We start from the raw sequence: 18991 nt of genomic DNA, 5'->3' as shown, positions 1-18991 counted from the left end.
GCGCGTGCTCGCGTGTCGCATTGAAAAGCATTAAAGATTAACACCCCCCATTCGCCGAGCGAGCTAGTCCTCACTTTGGTATGACGGGCCGGCGGTTTAATATTCGGGTAGAGCGAGGGGGCCGACGGGATGGAAAAGGTGCCATTGGAAGAAGATCCGTAGACCCTGACTGCGGCTCCGATCCTCGGCATCTCGAAAACAAAAGGGACCCGGTGGGATCTGCCCCATGTACGGACATACGTGTGCATGTGACTAATGGCGTTGGATAATAAACAATCAGCCGTCAACAAACCGTTGCTCGGCAATTCCACCACTCTTTACCTATGTACCACGATACATACGCGCGTTTAGGCACGTACAGTACGTACATATATACTTACATGCTGCACGTCCCTCTCCTCCGCTTGGGTAACGCGAGAAAGAACGGGTGCGAGTCGGCGGCCGCTGGGCAGATATGCAAGATGCGGTTGCTGAAACTTGTGAGACGGCGAATTACCCCGCTCGCTCACCGATCGAGGCCCGGCAGCGTGGAGAGTACAGACGCAAGATTGAGAGAGGAAGGGACGACTCCTTGCCGCAATGCCTCAGGCCTGCATATTAAAACACCTGCGGCTAACAGTAGTATCTTTAGCCACGAGGACTGCTCTCCACCCGCCCCCGGTCAGGAAACAAGGGCGAACGGCACGCCTAACCCTGACGAAAAAAAAGTACGCCAATAGTTGCTGCGCTTGTTGCTCCTTCCTGTGAGACCCTCGTTGAGCCGCTTCGAAGGGGCATGTGGTTCCCTGTCCTACCAGGATCCCCATTGATTTATCGTGAGTACGAGGTCTGTCCACGCCATGGCCAGATGCAGGAGGCGCCCCCACAGGCCATAACTACAACACCAAACCATTCACCACTATCACGACGCATTTTCGATTTGCAAACATATTTTGGGTGTTGTCGGCAAATTCGCTTTTTGATTCCTGCTAAGGCTCTCTCACAAAAAAAAAAAAAAAAAAGCCAAAGTCCCACTCCGTAATTTCCAATGCCTGAGAATTAGAACGGTGTTCGACAAAAGGAATAGCAGACCGGAAAAGCACAGGATTGTGATGAACCCACACGAGAGAAAGCCTCCCCCCCCCCAAAAAAAAAAAAAGGAAAGAAAGGACACTGTGGCCAGCCTTGCCCTTGTTCTAATGCCACCTCGACTTGCCATACGAGCCCGCGATACGTTTGAGATGAAGGTTAAAGAGAAACCGGTGAGAGAAGAATAGACACGGAAAGGAAAAGGAAGAGTCATCCGCGCGCCACAACAACGACGCCCAGAGCTGCACCACCACTTATGACAAACAAAGAATACCGCCGACAAAATGGCGGATGACTCTTCAAAGGAGAGGCATGTGGGGAGAAAGACAGGATCGAGGGAAAAGAAGACATTGTCCGAGATGTCTATCTAGCGGTCTCCCTCCCAATCAGGATATCCCTTCTTTCTGCAGCCCAGCAATGTATCGCGTTTCCTTCGCCCACTCCAACTTACACGCACGAAGAATCGATAGAGAACTGTTTATGGAGAGACGCGATGAAGAATAAGGAAAATACCCTCGCTTGCAAAATAGGACCCAGTGACACAAAGCAGACGCGGAAAAGGAGAGAGAACTTTCATCGTACCCAGGAACGAAGAAGAAAAACACGAGATTGCCACTCGTAAATGCAGCTGGAATGGTCCCCCGAACAAAGTAGAAAGATGTTGCTTGTTTTCGCCAAAGACGCCCGAGTTCCTGGTGAGGATATGCGGTCATTAGAAGAAATGTGTGTGAGGCTTCGACATCTCGTGGACTTCCATTTCCTACAAAATGTCAGCGGTCGATCCATGGTCAGAAGGCAGCAATGATACACACCATCTTGAAAGTGTTGATCTCCTCCTTGATCTGTTGGGCAAGCAGCGGCGTGAGACGGTTGCAAGTCGCAATGTCTCCTCGCCTGTCATACTCGGAACTAGAGAAGGCGTCGTGGAATTGAATGCGGGGGCTAAAGCTGATGTTGCGCGGGCCGCCATGGGGCGTAGTGGGGAGGCTCCTGGAGCTTCCGGCGGCGAAACGCGAGCCGGCCACGAAGTAGTCGTCGCCTGCCAGAGCCAGGTTACCGGGTCTGTTGTCATCGCCGGGGGTGCTCGGTGCACTGGAGTTTGGTGTGTCGTGGTTGTGCGTAAAACCTGGGGCACCGTCCGCAGGACGAACCTGAGGCGAAGGGCTGTCTGTGCCGGTTCCTGTTTCTGGTTAACAGATTGCTAACGAAGTTGTGCGTCTTCTTTCCACTCACTCTTGAGAATTCCCTTTCTGACGGCAGCCAGGACCTCAGCACGTTCCCTCTCGCCGCCCATGATGCTCTTTCTCGAGGCATCGGCATTGCCGGTCGATGAAGGCCGCTCGGACACCGAGGCGACCTCAAGCGAGTTACGCTCAAGCTTAGGGAAACCAGTGCCGCCACCAGCCTGCTCCGCCGGGCTCGCATTTACGTTCACCTTTTCCCTCTCAGCCTCCACATTCACCATCGACACCTGGCCCACAGAGGCTTGGACAGCAGAGTCTGCAGCAGGAACGCCAATGACAGATTTTGGTCGGAACAATCCCTTCAACGAACGACCACTCTTCTTCATGCCCTTGCCCATTTTTCGGAGCATTACTGATGCAGAGGAAGCAGTGGACTGAATGGACAAGTTGTCGGTGGAGCTCGAGAAGACTCCACCCTGACCAGAGTAGATGCTGTTGCCAATGCCAGCAGCTTCCTGCTTCGCCGCAATGGCCGCATCTTCCGGATCAATCTCCTCCTGCTGTTGAACCCTTTGGTGCATTCGTGCCGACGAGGCATTCTCTACAGAAGCCTTGCGAAGTTCGGCTGCGCTGCCGAAAGAGAAGGCTCTCCGTAGGCGGGACTTCACACCCTTCTCCTTCTCGTTCAGAGCCGCAAGGTGTTGAGCAGCAGGACTCTTAGCTCCGGCAACAGCATCGGTGGCAGACGCTTTGCCAGAGCTACCGGGAGCTTCAGCATCGGAAGCTGTTTTCGAAAGAGGCGACGGGTTCGCGAGACGCTTCGTTGCGTCCGTAGAGGAGCCACGGGTGGGCACATTAGGCGAGCGAGATTGTTGCCCAACCTTGGGAGAGGATGGGCGTTGTGCATTCTCGCGCTTCGACTGGAAGTTTGTTAGCGTCCCTGGACCAGACGAGGCGAAATGGGACGGAAACATGGCATTACTTACGGAAGAAGGTCTTGTGGAGTTGCTTGCTGATGAGATGCTCTCGCCACTGTTGTTCTTGTGAGCGCCGAGCCTCGCATCCTGACGTTGCTGCGGAGCCCAAGACGGGGCTCCCTGCTGAATTGAGACACCCTCGAAATTATTCAAACTCCTCCGTCTATATCTCTTCGCCTGTTCCGAGTTTGCCCTTGGCAACACGCTATCATCCATGCTGGAAGTCCTGTTGTGACCTGGACGAGGGTTTGGTGCGTTGTTCTTGTAGAGATGGGCCACGCCCGCCATACCAGAGCCTGACGGCGCTGCCGACTTGGAATCCTGAGGCAATGATGGACTAGATGGTCCGGAGGAGGTGTTGCGGGAGCGACGGTATCGGTCGGGAGAGGACTTTGCGGGGGTGTCGAAGGAAGTGAGTGTAAGGTCCGGGACGGATGTCGACAGGTTGATGGCCGACAGTTGCCGTGACGAGTCGATGCTTGAGCTTGCCGACTTGGTTCGTTGATGCGACTGCGACAGCGCCGAATCGTCCTTGGAGCCAGAGCGCTGGCGTGTGGACGATTGGTTGGACGAGGACGAGGAGGCAGTCGAGCCCGACGACGACGAGGGGTGGGTTGCGTGGCCCTGCTTTGTCGGGGCAAGGGTGGTCGAGAATGCCTGGGCCTGCGAGTAGGGGTTCACGGGTGCAGAGGTCGAGCGGTTCTCCTGGCGCAGCTGCGGTGTCTGCTGGAAGGCGTAGGCCTGCACAGGCGTTGCCGAGGAGCCTCTGTATCCTATTCCGCCGCCGGGGGTGTTGTAGTACTGGGTGCGAGGCATGTTTGAGGATCGGGACGACGACGATTGGTGGTGAGACTGCGCGTCGCCCGAGGACGACGAGTGTAGCATAGCGATAGAGGTGTTCGGCTGGGTTATGGGCGCGAGTACTTCAGCCATCTGAGCGTGGAGGCTGGAGGGCGGACTCTTGTCTTCCTGGCACGATGCGTGGAGACGACGGTCGGCAGGCCAAGGATCGACTGCGCAGCGGTCTGGTTTCGGCGACGGCAACGTCAGCAGCGCACGCGACAGCGGGTAGGTAGGGCGGCGCGAGGTCGTGGGGAGGGCTGGCGTGAGCCGGACAGGGTGGGCGCAGGTGCAGGAGAGCGAAGGCGTGAGGCCGGCAGTGCGGTGGAAAGTGAAGTTTACGTACCCCTTTCGCTAGAACGCAACGAGCACTGTCGGGCGGGGATTACTCCAATGGGCGCAAGGAAAGGTTCGGGCAAGGTCTATTAAAACAGGTACAGAAGGCAAAGCGGCCGGCCGGTCTGGGGCGGCGGATTGAGGTGATCGGTCAACGAGAGCGAGGTGTGTAGCGCGTACGGGCCCCCGAAGAGGCAGCGAGGCTTGTCAGGCCTGCATTGGACGGCGGAGCGGGCGGGAACTCGGGCGGGCAAACAGCACGAACCGTGGGCAGCTCAGCAAGAGAAAACACAACGACAATCCAAGACGGGGGAGACGTAGGGCGGTGCGTGGTGGACGGCGGCGGGTGGGTTTGGGTGAGGAGGCGGCCGTCGTTAGGTAGAAGGGGTGAGAGGCCGACTAGCGCAATTCGAGCGCCGAGCTGGCTATTCGCGTTCGGTGAGGGCATGGGCATCGCAATTCTCGCAACGGCCGCCCTGCCCGGCCGTGCACCCGCGGCCGCGAGCAGCAGCAGAGCAACGCCAACGCCAGCAGCAGTCCCGCCGCCGGCCCAGCAGCAGCACATGCATGCGCAGCCATAGCCGCAGCCGCCGCCCGCCCGCGCCCAGCGCCGCTGTCTCGCGCCCGACTCCAGGAACGCATGAGGCGCGCCTTTGCTGTCGTCGTGCCACGGCGCAGCTGGTGCACTGGCCTGCCACCTGCGCTGAGGCCCGCCCGGCCCCTGTCGCGGCACTTTTGTTGCCCGCAGCCTACCTGGCTCCGCTCCGCTCCCGCGACGGGCACTCGTCACTCGTCCTGTGCAGCGCGCGGTACAGCAGCTGCAGCCTGCCAGCGAACGCCTCCACGCCCGTCCGCGGCCGCACACCGACACCGCCGCTCGCCAGGCCTGCGCCGTATTGTACGCGCTAAGAATTTCGTACAGCGGTGACGAGGGCCACTCGAGCCCTGCACCGCTGCTCGCCTGCCCGCACGCAGTGGGGCGCATGCCCGCCAATACGAGCCGCGAAAAGGGTCGCCAGACCGCACGTCAAACGCATCCCATCTTCATTCATCGAGGAGCCAGCCCAGCCGGTCAAGCTTTCCGCCAGGCGCGACCTGCGACGGCGGAATGCTGGAAGCGTGTGGAACCGCCGCTGGCTCCGCGCACCGCGGCCGCGCCTGGCAAGCGGCCTTCTGGAAGCAGGTCGAGGCGCCCTCGCCGTCGCAGCACCATCGTGCGGTGAATCTCGTCAAAGACCACGGGCCAATGCGCCTCCGCCCCATCCGCCGAGCGCCGCGATAGCGTTGCGCCGCGATGCCGACTGCGCGAGCCGTGGGAGGCGCCCGTTTTGCGGAGTCGACGGAGTCGACAGAGCCGCAGAGCCGATGAGCGCAGTATCAGTCGACCGCCCAGCGATCAAACACATCGCAATTCGCGCGAGTCGCGGAGTGGATTCTCATGCGCAATCTCATCAGAGGGGCGATTTCCTCCGCCTCATCTCCGCCTGCCTGAGCGCCGGCCGGCGCGCCCATTGAAACAGGCGCACAGATATGGCCCACGCCCCCAGGTATATTGTGCCTGGCAGCGTGGATATAATTAGCGGTCGGCCAGAGCGGGCAAAGTGCCCGGTTGATCCTCCACGGAGGGTCCCTTTTTTGCGGTGGCCTTGCGTCACTGGCGGGCGAGCACACGCTGCATCGACGAACCTCGCCACTGCTGCATCGCGGCCCAGCAGCAGCAGGCCGAGCCGGCTTTCATGTGAGGCTGTCTCTGCCTGCGACCCGTCTCCCAGACGCCGCCCGATCAAGCCACAAGCCGCGCGCAGGCCTGCGAGACGCCTGTGAAAACCCCAAAGCGCGTCGCAGCAGCGCCAATCAGAAGGCGCGCCGGGCTCCCCACGGCGGCGCGGAGGCGTAACATGCCCGAAGAGGCATCTGTACCTACGGGACGCCCAGCACCCGCGCCGGGGCGCGCCAGCGTGGGGCGCGAAGCATGTGCGGTGGCAAGCAAAAGACGGCCGGAGAGAGGCCTGAGGCGCAGCACGGCCGGCACACAGTCCTCAGCAGCAGCAGCGAAGGCGATAGAAGGAACGGAGGAGTTCTGGCCCTGCGGGCTTGACACGTCGTTACGTACATGCCGGCTGGAGCCGAAAGCAGAAACAGAGCCAGACACGCAAGGTGTTCCTTGGCTGGCCGCTCGATTCCCGCCGTTCCACGAGTCTTCGCTGGCTGCGGAAGCAAATTGCGTCGGCCGTGAACGGGCACTCGCAGTCGCTGTGAAACCGATCGACCGGCCCTCCGCCGAGTCGCTGGGTCGCAGCGGCTGGGATGGCAGGCGTTGGCCCCCGTCCTGAAATCTCCAGCTCTTCTTCTTCTTCGTCCTCTTCGTCACCAAACCACGATCCGCCCTGGGGGCACACGACACAGGCTGACTGGCAGCCGCCCGCCCGTCGACCCGGGTTTGTTCAAGGAAGGCGCGCTCCCTTGCGCCGTCTGGCCGCGTTCCGGCAGCGTGGATCCGCCCTAGCCCTCAGGATAACTTTCTCTCCGCCTCCACACGTCCGTCATCGACCATTCGGCTGCCTTCTCGCCCGCGCGCGACACGTAATGCTCATCGCGGGATCGGTCGTCAGCCGCAGGTGCAGCGTCTCGAACGCGCGAAAAGACCGCACCGCCCAAGAGCTGGCTGCAGCCCGTCAACAGTTCGCGCGGCTGGAGTGTGACAGCTGCTGGCGTGAGTGGAGGAAGACGCCTGGCGACTTCACCGTGTGCCGAAACGCAGGGATGTGTGCTGATGTCCCGCAGTAGCCTCGACGCCTCGCACACTCCGGAGCAGCACTTGGCGGCCCGCTGTCGAAACGGCACTGGAGCGTCGGGAGAAATCAGCTGCGGGACTCGGGATGTTTCTGAAACGACGCGAAAGGGCTCTGCTGCTGCCGATGACGACGGATCTGCGCGTGTCGCAATCAGCGCGGCCACGAGAAGCAATCTACGTTTGGCGCCGGCCGCGAGACGAATCTTTAGCCTGAGCTGCTGTTGAAATGGCAGGACAGCGCGCGCTCGACGGCGACGCAATAAGGGCAGCGGGACCCCGCAGCGGGCTCCCTGCTCGCCTGCCTCAGCAGGATTGGCTCCTGCAATTCCCAGTCGCTTGGCGGCTCGACTCTTGTTTACTTTTTGCTCGTTTGCCAGCGATCGTCGCACTACACTGAAGAGGACCCTGCAGCGGGCGCGGCGCACTCCACGAAAGCCATGGAAAGGCGGGCAGCCAACACCCGGGAATGCATGGCACATGGTCGACAAGCGCAGGTCTCCCGGCCAGCCCGTCTCCACGACGCGGTGTTGGACAAGACTCGGAACGATGGTTTGCCGCGCTGCATCTCTGTATTCCCTGGCGTCCCGAAGCCTTGCCGGGCGTTGCTGGTTAACGTGCGCGTTGCGTTTGCGGCGCCAGGCATTGTCCTGCGCTTCGACGAAAGCGGCCCACCTTGAGTCGCGACGCCTGCCTTCACGGGAAACGCGTCCTGGGCCTACGCCGTTCCGAGTCAGGCTCCATCGGGAGCCAGGCCAGATCGCGACCCGGTCACCGCTTATCTTTCGTGGTGGGTATTGTGTTATCCATGGCGCGGATCGAGGGACCCTTTTCCGTGGACGCCGTATCCATTTCTTCCGCATGACCATCGTGCGCTCCCGAGCCCGCAGACCCGCGAGACGCGCCGTCGCCGGTTGAGCTCGTTCTGCCGCGCGCCTGTCCCGCCGTGGACGCTTGCAGAAGGCTGGAGGCTATCGACGTCGTCGGGAGCGGCGCCGCCCTACACGCACGGGCTATTAATCAGGCACGATGCCTTCCTCGCCTCGTCAGCTCGGAGACGCTTGTTGCATCCCGATTCCCAAGCAATATGCTCAACTTGCAGGCGAACATGAACATGGGCCGCCGCTGCTTTGCTCCGATGCGCTATTGACCGTACCAACACCCGCCTCCTCCATGCAGGAAAGCATGCGCTGATCGCAGCAAGCATGCTGACTCGCAGGGCCATCGGATGAACGTTGTTGCTCGGCTGGGGTACGTCACCTTCAACATCAAAGCGCAGGCCTCGCTCCAGCAGCGCTCCCTTCGCCCTCTCGCAAAGTGAGGCGTGTTTCTCAGGGTCCGGTGTCGCAATCGCCGCCCGGCCGAGTCAGCGTCTCCACCCCTCCACACTGCTCAGCACTTCCGCTTTGTGGACAGCCAAGCCGCAGCCCGCTGGAGCTATCGACCCCTAGCTGTTTCTCTCGGCGCGACTCCTGTCCGTTTGGGGGCCGTCTCCGATGCCCGCAGATTAAGTGTGAAATATATCTCCCGCGTCGGTATCGCTGCTTGTTCGAGCTGCGATGCTCCTACCTACAGGTAAACACCTCGCACGCCGCTAGCAGCTGCACGGTGTTGCAGTCGGCCCTGCATCATCGAAGCTTCTGTCGCAGCTCAGATTTGAGCCGCGCCACGCGGATGCTGTCCCCACAGCCACCGGTGCTCAATGTCAGGCCGCGTTCCACAGATACCGCGCTGTCCTTGTCTACTGCAAGGGCCGGTGTTTCTCTCCGTCTGGCGGTTTGGTCTTAGGCCCGAATTCACGACATGGTCGTTGGCGCCGCCCCGATCGACTTTTCTTCCGAACCTTAATGCGTTGCCTGGGAAAGCTGATCCTGGAAGTCTTCTCTTAAGCTTACAACCCATGGTGTCACTACTGCCAGCGTCACGCCATGCCGCCAGGTTTGGCAACGTCCCATGCAGCCGGGCACGAGATGATGGTCGAGTTTGCGGGGATGGTTGCCTCAAGCAACATGCCGCTTTCTCGCCAATTAATGCTTGGGCAAGACTGTTTACATGCGGTGGAGGCGCGCTGCATGGCGACAGCCGTGCCAATGAGAAGTCGTGCCCTGCATGTAGATAAGCCACATGGAAGCAACGGCGCACCAATAGTGTCCGATGTGGTCACCACCGAATTCGTGCCCGATCATCCATACCAGGCTGAGTCTTCCTTTTTCTTCACCGCGTCGTATCTCGGTCCATAAGGCTAGCAGCCAAGCCTCGTATTGAGCTACCGAGACCCGCCGGCGCTGCAATCGCCTCGGGCACCAAATGATCGCTTGCCACGCTTCGATGCAACTCCATCTCTGGCGCTCTATCTTCAATCGTGATCGTCTCGGAGCCCCAACGTCGGTACTGGTGACGTAAAGAAGGCTATTCTTGGTAGCACAGCCTATAAGGAGGCGGAGGATCCTCGCGAATACGAAGCTATCCCTGGGTCCAACTTCGACTCAGAACTCCTGTGTATTCATGCTATAAGACATACTAATGCTGTGTACGGTGTCGAGAAGCGAGATCAACCGCTTTTGACCTGCTCTTGCCAGGCACAATTGGAAACAATGGAGGATGCCGACTTTTTCGGCGACAGCAGACGAGGCTCCTACTATTCTTGGGAACATATTCTCCACCAATTCTTTCAACACTCGAATACCAACGCGATATATCAAAAAATCCTGCTACATGCCATGCCTTTGCACAGCCCCCTTTTTTTTTCGCTCTCTTTTTGCCAGAAAGCAGGATTCAATGACAATAACCAATTGCATTCAGCAATAGTACACAGTATACCTGAATGCGGTCGATTTATTAACTCCACATCAAGTCCGCGGTCACAGGACTTTCGGCCATAGGAACATCCCGTGTCATGCCATTGGGGGTATTTATCGCGCGACCGCGGAGGACTGCGGAGTCAACGGGGCCACATTGATTACCTAGCGCCCCCGGAGCGGAGCGGATGACATCCACAATTCGCACAGGCTCCTTTATTGCTCTCTCGCCATACTGTACAGTGGGTTTCGCTCCTCTCCAAACCCTGCCTGGCGACGAATCAAGCTCAAAGGGAAGGAAAAGACTCCGAACGATTGGTCATAGCGCTCGTCCCGCACATTTTCCATCCGGACGACGCTCCGCCTCCCAGACCCCTCGTACCCACACCTCGGCTATGCCTTTTTTTCTTCTTCTTCAAAGCGAGCAATGTGTCTCGCAGGCAGGCTCACTCCTGGGAATCCCGAAGGCTGGAACCTACGTACTACGTAGAGAAGGAATGCCAGCCGAGGGAGGGGTCCGCCACGAGGCGCTTTTCTTCACCCACATCTTGCTTGAGCGTACCTAACCGCGAATTGCGGGCCCTGTCAACGCTGACAATTGGACTCGGTTCCGTCTCACGCTCGTGCAGCAGCGCGCGCCCGGCCGGTCATGCATTGAAAATCTGGTCTCCGTCCTGCATGCGAGCTTAGGGGATCCCGTTGTTTGAGACAAGCTGCGCCGCCGGCTGCCTTTCCCTCCGGGCTGCGTGCGTTCCCCGCCGCTTTGTGTAGATGGCTGACCACGTACTGTCTATCCTGCCCTTTGGTTCCTGTCGTCCTGCTGTGCGCATGTGCCGGCTGATGCTGTCGCGTCTCAGATGTCATGACGCCCTTTGTTGCCATGCTCTTTTAAAGGGCTGGATCCGTGTTCTGTGTGAGTGAGGGCGCGCTTGGTCAGGACCACGGTTCAAGTGACTTCGAGCAGACGACTGTCCCACCATGGACGACGCTACCATGTTCTGACGGTTTCGGAACGTCTTGGTTTGATTATACTGCCACAGGACTGTCACTCATTCTTGTTCCCATCTTCGCCTTCTTGGTCGTGGCGCTCTATCTCATGTTCCACTGCGACTCCAACCGGGGTATTGCACAGTAACTCCACAATCCTCCGAATGCCCCTCTTGCTGAGTTCCCATGTCATCTGCTTGATTCTGGGTGCATCTACTCTATCTCATCTTCCACAGTAGCCTCGAACGCGCCGGGCATTCTGAACTGACTTTGGACAGGTACGCTTCCTGATGCCTGCACGCCGGCTCCTTCGGCCTGCTCCGTCACTCCTGCATCTTGCGGTGGATATTCCGCGTATGCTGGACCGACCCCTGCGGCGGCCGCATCATGAGCCCTCTGTGTCGCGTCGCCAGGTCCAGGGTCGCTCGGTCTTCCGCTCCTCCTCCTTATTTGCCGTCTGTCTGGAACCCTCCCTCTCGGCGCTGGTCTCCGACTTTGCCCAACAGACGGTGTGGGTGCCAAATTCGGGAGGAAGCGCCGCACCCACCCCCTGCCCTTCTTCTCACTCTTCCCCTCCTTGGGAATCGAAGGGCCCCGCTCCTCGACATAAACCTCCTGAGGCTCCTGGTGCCTCGGTGCCGGCTGTTGGAAATAGCGTTGGCGTACGTCGCGATAAGCTCGCATCCTGTCCGCGGCGTCGCGCAAGTACCGCGCTCGTTGCGGTGCGCGGTGTTCGTTCATCGTCTCGATGAAGGTGGCGCGATTTTGCAATTGGTTTGTGTAGAAGTCGACCGATTCGACCCAGTCCTGGAAACTCGACTGATCTTGGTTTTGCGGATCCAACACGTGCTGCCACACCCAATCGACCTCTCGCCTCTCGCCCTCCTCTCGCATCGCGGGGGTCCCTTGGGCATGGTCTTGGGCGGTCGGCATGGGGCCTGGTTGAGCGTAACCGTTGAAGAGATCGGCAGGCGGTGATTGAATGATGGGTGCATTAGTATATCTCGGCGGAGCAGATGACCGATAGTATGGGGGCGGTGAAAAAGATGGACGCGGATGAGCGCTTGCTGGCCGAGTGGTGGATGGTCTAGACATGCTTGGTGGGTAGATTTCAGATTGAGCCCTTGTTGTTTGAGTGGTAGGCGTTCGAAAAACATTCGATGGGTAATAGTCAGAATGAGCCCTCGTTGGTTGGGCTCTTCTCCGCTGAGCTTCGTAAAACAGTCTGGTGGCTTGCTCATCTCCACGACGGTGGATTTCGGAAACGTTGCCTGTGTCTTGTCGAATGCGAACATGGTAAGTTCTTCCTCTCTTGACCGGTTTAGGGGCTTGGATTTCGGGCGCTTCTCCATTGGACGGCTGTCCCGGCGGTTGTTCTTGAGCTCCTTCCCCTGCTCCTGCTGGATCATATTCCGCTTGATATCGCTGACTTTCTTGCTCTTGGGCAAGCTCCTGTGCTCTCTGTTGAGCGGCCTCTACTTGGGCGATATTCCTCGATTCCTCTTCGCTGGCACCCGCTTCTCTTCTGCTCTCCCGGTCCGCGGCATCATCAACTTGGAAACTAACATGCCGCTCAGGTCTTGGTGGAGGCTGCTCTTCTGATGGTGGTGGAGGAGGAGGAGGAGGAGGAGGAGCGGGTGCTGGTGGTGGTGGAGGCGGAGGAGGCGGGACTTGGTTGCTGGGTGGTGCATTTTCGACAACTCCACCGTTGCCAGCTGCATGCCCGTGATCGTCTTCTGGTTGCAGTACTGTCTGAGGGGGTGCTGTCTGCGGCTGTCCCGCATCTTGCGTGTTCGGTGAAGGGTATAACCCTCCTGGTTCTGGTGTGGGTTCTCGATGATTCTCCTGTGGGGGGATCTCGTGATTGAAACTCTCTGGTGGCACCGAATCTCCGTGTGAGCCTGCGGCCGCAGGGGCTTGCATTGCAGTCTGGAAATCCGCGGCTCCTGAGAGAAAATTAAAGTGCGTAGATTCTGATACATGCTGTTCAGTGGCATCGGCAAAAGCTGGTTGATGTGCAGCAGGAGGATATTCATTGCCTCCCAAGGGATTCTGTAGTGGTCCTGTTGGTGAGTAGGGCCCAGGCCCTACTTCATTTTCGTTGTGGTGGCGCCTCCAGCAGTAGAACCACAGTAAAAATCCAATGATGATAAGCAGGAGCAAGCAACCAATGATGATGCCAGCCTCTTGTTCGGTTGACAGCTCCGGAGGGGTTTCAACAACTGAAAGGCCGTCCACAGTGGTTGTCACCGAAAGGGCTCGGGGCAAGGTTGGTGTATGCGCAGTGTTGTTTTGAGTCCGATTTGCCTTCTCAACAACGGAGGTAAGCGGAGAGGCTGGGCTGAGGTATGCATTCGAGCTGGACGAACTGACTGGCTCTCGGGGAGCACCAGTGATCACAGGCATATGATCCGCAATGGACAGATTGCTCGCGGCGAGCATGTGAGCCCAGAGCACGTCGCTGCTTTGACCATTTCCCAGTCCCGAAGCATGGGAAACATACAAAATCCCTCTCCTGCTTTACGCGGCTCATTATCGCGGGTCCAGCCTCGTTTCCCCTCTTCTTGCTGCATTGCATGAGGCTGCGCGAATGAGGAGGGCTGCATCGTCGCTTGCGAGTAGACGTACATGACCAGTTGTCATTGCCCTATGATGCATAAGCGCTAGCCGCTCCTGACGAACATCCAACAAGGATGCGCGCAAGATTGGGCGTCAGGCTTCTATCCTGAGGCACTGCCACGACAGCTCAGCCTTCTCGATCCGCGTACATACGGTATCGGTCTGGCCTCCGGCGCCTGCGATCTTTCCTTTCCGGCCAGAACCGCAAGCAAACATGGGCACCGACAGCACAATCGGCAACGGTGCATATGCGCAAATAACCTCCGAGTCGCTCATCCGACTGGCAGAGGATACAGAGGCACGCTTCGGAGCAACTGCTGCATGGACACTTGAACAACGCGACGAGGCTGCCAACAAGCTTACCGACGAAAGACGTTTCGCCCAGGCCAAGGAGTACGACGAAGAGAGCCTTCGACGACGCTTGAGCTTGAAGGAAGCAGAGCATAGTCGTGAGGACGAACCAACATTGGACAATCGGATGCGTCTGGCCCGCCAGTGTTCCGAGACAGAGAACTCCGAAGATGCCATCAAACACTTCCGCGCTGTGCTCCGCTCCCTCGAGGCCAGTGACCACTTGGACTGGGACAGGATCGTCGAAACCCGCAACGAGCTTGTCTACGAGCTATGGATCGAGGACCGACCGGACCTTGTTTACGAAGTCATCGACATCAGCATGGAGACGCTCGACCGGGCTGTTCCCATTTTCGGGGTCGACCATCAAGCCATGATCGACTGTCGCTACAATTTGGCTGAAGCACTTTTCAGTACCGAAAATTTTGAAGATGCTTGCGTTTATTTTCACGAGAATATCGGGATTCTGGAGTCCATGGCAGCCGAAGACAGAGCATCGAAGGGGCTGGACGAAGCTTTGATTGCGACGCGAGATCGTTTAAAAGAGTGCCACGTTATACTGCTGGGCTCTTCTACCTCGCAAAATACGAAAACGCAAGATGCTGGATCTGAGCATGAGGAACAATCCAACGAGCCAGACCGATTCCTGCATGTGGACCCAACCGGAACCACGCAACCCCATGTCACTGCAGATCAGATTGGAAGTGAGGAGGAACATGAAGAAGAACAGTTTTACGAAGCCAATGGAGGAAGTGATTCACAGCCAGTGGATACGCCAAAGAACAAGTCTGAAGACGCCTCTGGGCAAGGACCTGAGGAAGAGGAAGAGTATGCCGCAACTTCGGTCGTGTCCGATGGGCAAATCCTGTCAATACTTGAACCAGGATCAGAGCAAATCATTCATTCTGGGGACAGAGCTTCTGGAAACTCATCGACAAAGCAAACCACATCAAAAAGAGCCTGCGTGGGCGTCCTCACACCTCCAGACAGCCCACTCCACGGCGTAAGCCCATCTTTCTTGGACATCAAAGAACAGAACTGCGCCGAAGGTGGCCACAATACCAATGGAAAAGCCAACTTCAACAGTCCTGCAGGATGGCCCTCGGACATGGCCATCGCCGATCGTCACACGCAATCAACAGGTGATATTCCCTCTCAAGTATCGAGCAATCCATGCTCGAATGCCTTGGAAATCAGGCCAGCATCCGTAGCAGAGGTTGAGCGGACTGCAAATGATTGGTCGGGCCCCAATGACATTGGTATCGACCCGCATCCAAGCGATGCCTTCTTTCGTGAGCTCGAGCACAATACGCACAAGCTACTTGACAAGGATTTCCAGGACACAGGAGTCCGTCCAAAGCGGGTGAGGATTGCAATATTGGATACGGGGGTGTCAATGCCTCCATCTCATTCGGAAAGGGTAGATGCCCAAATCTATCTTGGAAAAACACTCGATGAGAGTCTGCCACCGGACCAGGATGAAAATGGCCACGGCACACACTGTGCAGGTATCCTCATGGAGGTTTGCCCGTACGCAAACATCTACGTCTACCGCATCTCGAAGGGCCAAGAGAAAGGGCTCAGGCCTGAAGTCGTGGCAGAAGCAATAGACCATGCAGTCTCGAAGAACAAGGTTGATGTAATAAGCATGTCATTCGGATGGAGGGAGGACAATAGCCCGAAGCTGAGGGAAGCACTCGAGCGAGCGAAACAGCGAAAAGTCCTCATGTTCGCTGCTGCATCAAACGAGGGTGAGGCAATAGCTTTTCCAGCCAGAGCTGACGAAGTCTTCGCTATCGACGCCGCCGGTATCATGGGGGAAGATCTCTCCCTAAACGCTCCCGCCGACGGCCATGGACCCCGTTTCACGGCCCTTGGTGATGAAGTTCTCTCGGTGTGGCCTATCTTCCCGGGCGCCAGGGACGCCTCTGGATACAAACGGATGAAGGGAACATCCGCCGCGACGGCCGTGGCAGCAGCGACAGCCGCTTTGCTTCTAACGTTCGCCCGCCAGCCACCTTTATGCTCCGACCCAGGTGTAGAAAGACATTTGAAGGATATGCGCGGGATGAGGCGCGTCTTTCATGAAGCAGTCGGCAGGAAAAAAAGGCCTGGCTCTGATTTCACACATTTAGACATCACAAAATTTCTCCGGGTGGACCGCGAGTACGTTGATGGTGGCGAATGGCACGACTGGAGTTCGCTAAGGATGGCGATCGCACGAAAGATTGTCGATTGCCTCTCCGAAAGGGAATTCGGGCTTGGTGTGAGGGGAGAATGGAAGAAGAAGTTCACCGAGTTTCGGCAGGAGCACCATCTGGATGGTAGCCCTTAGCCTGTACGTCGATAATTCATTCTCTTCACTGACGACTTGGATCCGAAATATCGCTGGAAGACACGATGTAGACATCAGTATCAAATTTTGCACAAAGGTTGAGGTTTACTGTGAAAACCATATATGAATCAGTAAGGCCCGTCGTATCACTTACCAACATGAACACTTCCACCTTCTCCAAGGTTTCCAAACTTTCCATCCTCCAATCCATCTACGCGAGCTGGGTTACTCCGCTTTATCCGGCAATTCCAACCGCGCCAACATGACTGGCCCACGCCCTGCATGATACACTGCCAACGCTGACAACAAAGCAAACCCCTCACCACCACCCTCCACACAGCCTCGCCCCGCCTCTCAGATCACCCTCACTCCACTCCACTCTACTCCACTCCCCACCTCACCAACCTCCCGCTCTCCCACTCTTCCCACGCTCCCAACCGACATCCATGGCGCCCCCCAAGCAGCAAAAACGCTGGATCCTCGCACCAACCCGCGACCTCCCGCCCAGCGGCCCCATCGCCCTCGGCGCCATCGTCACCTCGGCCAAACGCGCCGACCAGCCCCTGCACACGCCCTCCCTCGCCGACCTCCCCCCCTCCGCCATCACGACCCACGACGCGCACGACTGGACGCTGGACCACCAGCGCACCGCAACCGGCCGCGTCGGCCTCTGGACGTCCTTCTGCCAATCCCTGCTCGGCGGCGTCGGAGCCGACGCCGGCATCTCGTGGACGAATGGCGCGCGCGAGCGCTGGGAGGTGCGGCGCATGCGCACGCGGACCCTCGCCGCGCCGGCGCTGCCGGCCGGGTTCGTCGAGGCGGCGGCGGGCGCGGCGGCGGTGCGGGCGTATGTCGCGCGGAATCGGTTCAGACGGCGGGTGTACATGGTGACGGGTGTGAAGACGGCGGCGGGGGCGAGGGGGTTCGCCGAGGGCGTGCGGGAGCGCGGGGTCGATGCGAGGGTCGGGGTGGATGCAACGCCGTTCGGGGTGCCGGTGGCGGCGGGGCCGCGGGCGGAGGGGGGGCGGGCGGCGGAGACGAGGGTCGGGTTTGGGGGTGCGGAGGAGTTTGTTTTCGCGTTTTGTTTGAGGGAGGTGAGGGTGAAGCGGTCGGGGGAGGTGAGGCAGAGGGGGTTCAGGGATGGGGATTTCATGGGGGTGGAGGAGTTGAGGAGAGAGGAGCGGTCTGTGGAGCAGGTGGGTGTTGAGGTTGTGGGGCTTGCGGAGCGTGATGCCGGAGGTGATGATCTGGATTTGGAGGAGGTTGAGGCTGTGGAGGAGGAAAATGGGGAGGAGTGTGTGTGCGTCAAGCTTGAGGACTGACCATTTCAAGATTCACCGTTTGTCATCTTATTGCAGCAAGCCTGTCAATGGGAGCTAAGTTGTTTGTCACGTTCGCGGGGTGAACAAGGTTGGGGAATTCTCCACTATAGAAATATGAACATGGCTTACGCTGTCTGTGCTTTAACTTACTGACATCATCTTCAATTGATATGCAAGATACAAGACGGCTGTGTCTCGCCAGCTTAAGATGAGCATATGTAGAACAGGGAGTTTACTACTGCAGCAATCCACTCGAGTGGTAAGAGTGCAGATATATACGATCGTATCTACTTGGATGGAGTGAATCAGCCATTGGTCCTTATCTTCGAGAATGAATCGTCTCAATACAGGACTGCGTCCCCATCGGCGCCGATGGGAGTTATGCATCAAAGTCCCTCAAGTACGCAGACAAGTGCTCCAAACTGGACCAGAGAAACGCGCGGAAAGAAAGGGCCGTTCGTGACATGTATTGCGGAGACCGATGGAAGCTCAACAACAAGCACTTCTCCATCTGCGCCAAAGTTGACGGGAGCATTACGTGTGTGGATGATGGCAGCGTTCGGTCGAGTATGGAGGCTCCTTATGGTGACAAATTTCAGATTTGTGCATGGTTGCTTTGGGATCAGTAGCATTGGATTCAGCAGTTTGGAACAGGGATGCGGAAGAGAAGGTACTCGGACAGTTGATCTGAGGCACTCCCAGAAAAAAAAAAAAAAAACATGCACGACAACGCAGTAGATTCTACAATTCCTCTCTCAACCGTCATGGCCTCATCGAAGCCGTGCTTGGCTTATCATTCTTTCGTACAGGATGAACAGAAGTTCCTGCCGCTCGGGGCAAAAGGTGATCTGCACAGAGATGCAAAAAGAAAATCAAAACGTACAACAGCCGGGATTCCCCAATGGTCACCCACTTGAGTACTAATCGGCCAGTTCGCAGCTTAAGTACGGCTGAGCGGACGGGAAGCCCTGTATTCTGCGACCTATGGTCGTACGTGAAAGAAGCACTTATCAATTAACAATATAACTGCAAGTAAACGGGCTGTTGACTGGGTGTCGACCGCAATGCTTGATCACCGCCAGGGGGACAAAACTTTCCAAAGGCTACGAGAAGGGAACCTCTTCAAAGTTTCGTCTGTCTCCTCCATGTAATATGCCCTTCAATTCCCTAGCCTTACAATTGTGAAAAATAGTGCCGAGGACCTGGGCGATGTGAGGGCTCGAGTCGTACGTTGATGTGGCTTGTTTGCAGGATTGCACTAGCGCCAGCTTCATCTGCTGTCTATTTTTACCCGAGCTCCAAACAACATCACCTCCTAACCACTCAGCGCAAGCTATGATGCATTCAAACATCCGCGACCCGATTCTGGAGGGCCCCTACTCT

At 57.8% G+C, this 18991-nt stretch overlaps 2 protein-coding genes across 2 annotated transcripts; one reads left to right on the top strand and one right to left on the bottom strand.

Annotated features, from left to right (window-relative positions):
* Positions 1-1780: 1780 nt before the first annotated feature.
* On the bottom strand, positions 1781-4045 carry BNI4 (bud neck involved protein; the record flags this gene model as incomplete). The annotated part of the gene is made up of 3 exons (XM_066776846.1): positions 1781-1828; positions 1881-2248; positions 2302-4045. The coding sequence occupies 3 exons, from the start codon at positions 4043-4045 to the stop codon at positions 1781-1783; spliced, it is 2160 nt and encodes a 719-aa protein (XP_066632688.1).
* Positions 4046-13814: 9769 nt separating this feature from the next.
* Positions 13815-16286, top strand: SLS55_005395 (uncharacterized protein; the record flags this gene model as incomplete). The annotated part of the gene is made up of 1 exon (XM_066776845.1): positions 13815-16286. One exon carries the CDS (start codon positions 13815-13817, stop codon positions 16284-16286), a length of 2472 nt encoding a protein of 823 aa, XP_066632687.1.
* Between the last annotated feature and the right edge of the window lie 2705 nt (positions 16287-18991).

This window comes from Diplodia seriata (assembly GCF_021436955.1).
Source record: "Diplodia seriata strain FDS-637 chromosome Unknown scaffold_5, whole genome shotgun sequence".
In the NCBI taxonomy this organism is placed as follows: domain Eukaryota; kingdom Fungi; phylum Ascomycota; class Dothideomycetes; order Botryosphaeriales; family Botryosphaeriaceae; genus Diplodia; species Diplodia seriata.
This window is presented reverse-complemented; position numbering and strand designations above follow the sequence as displayed.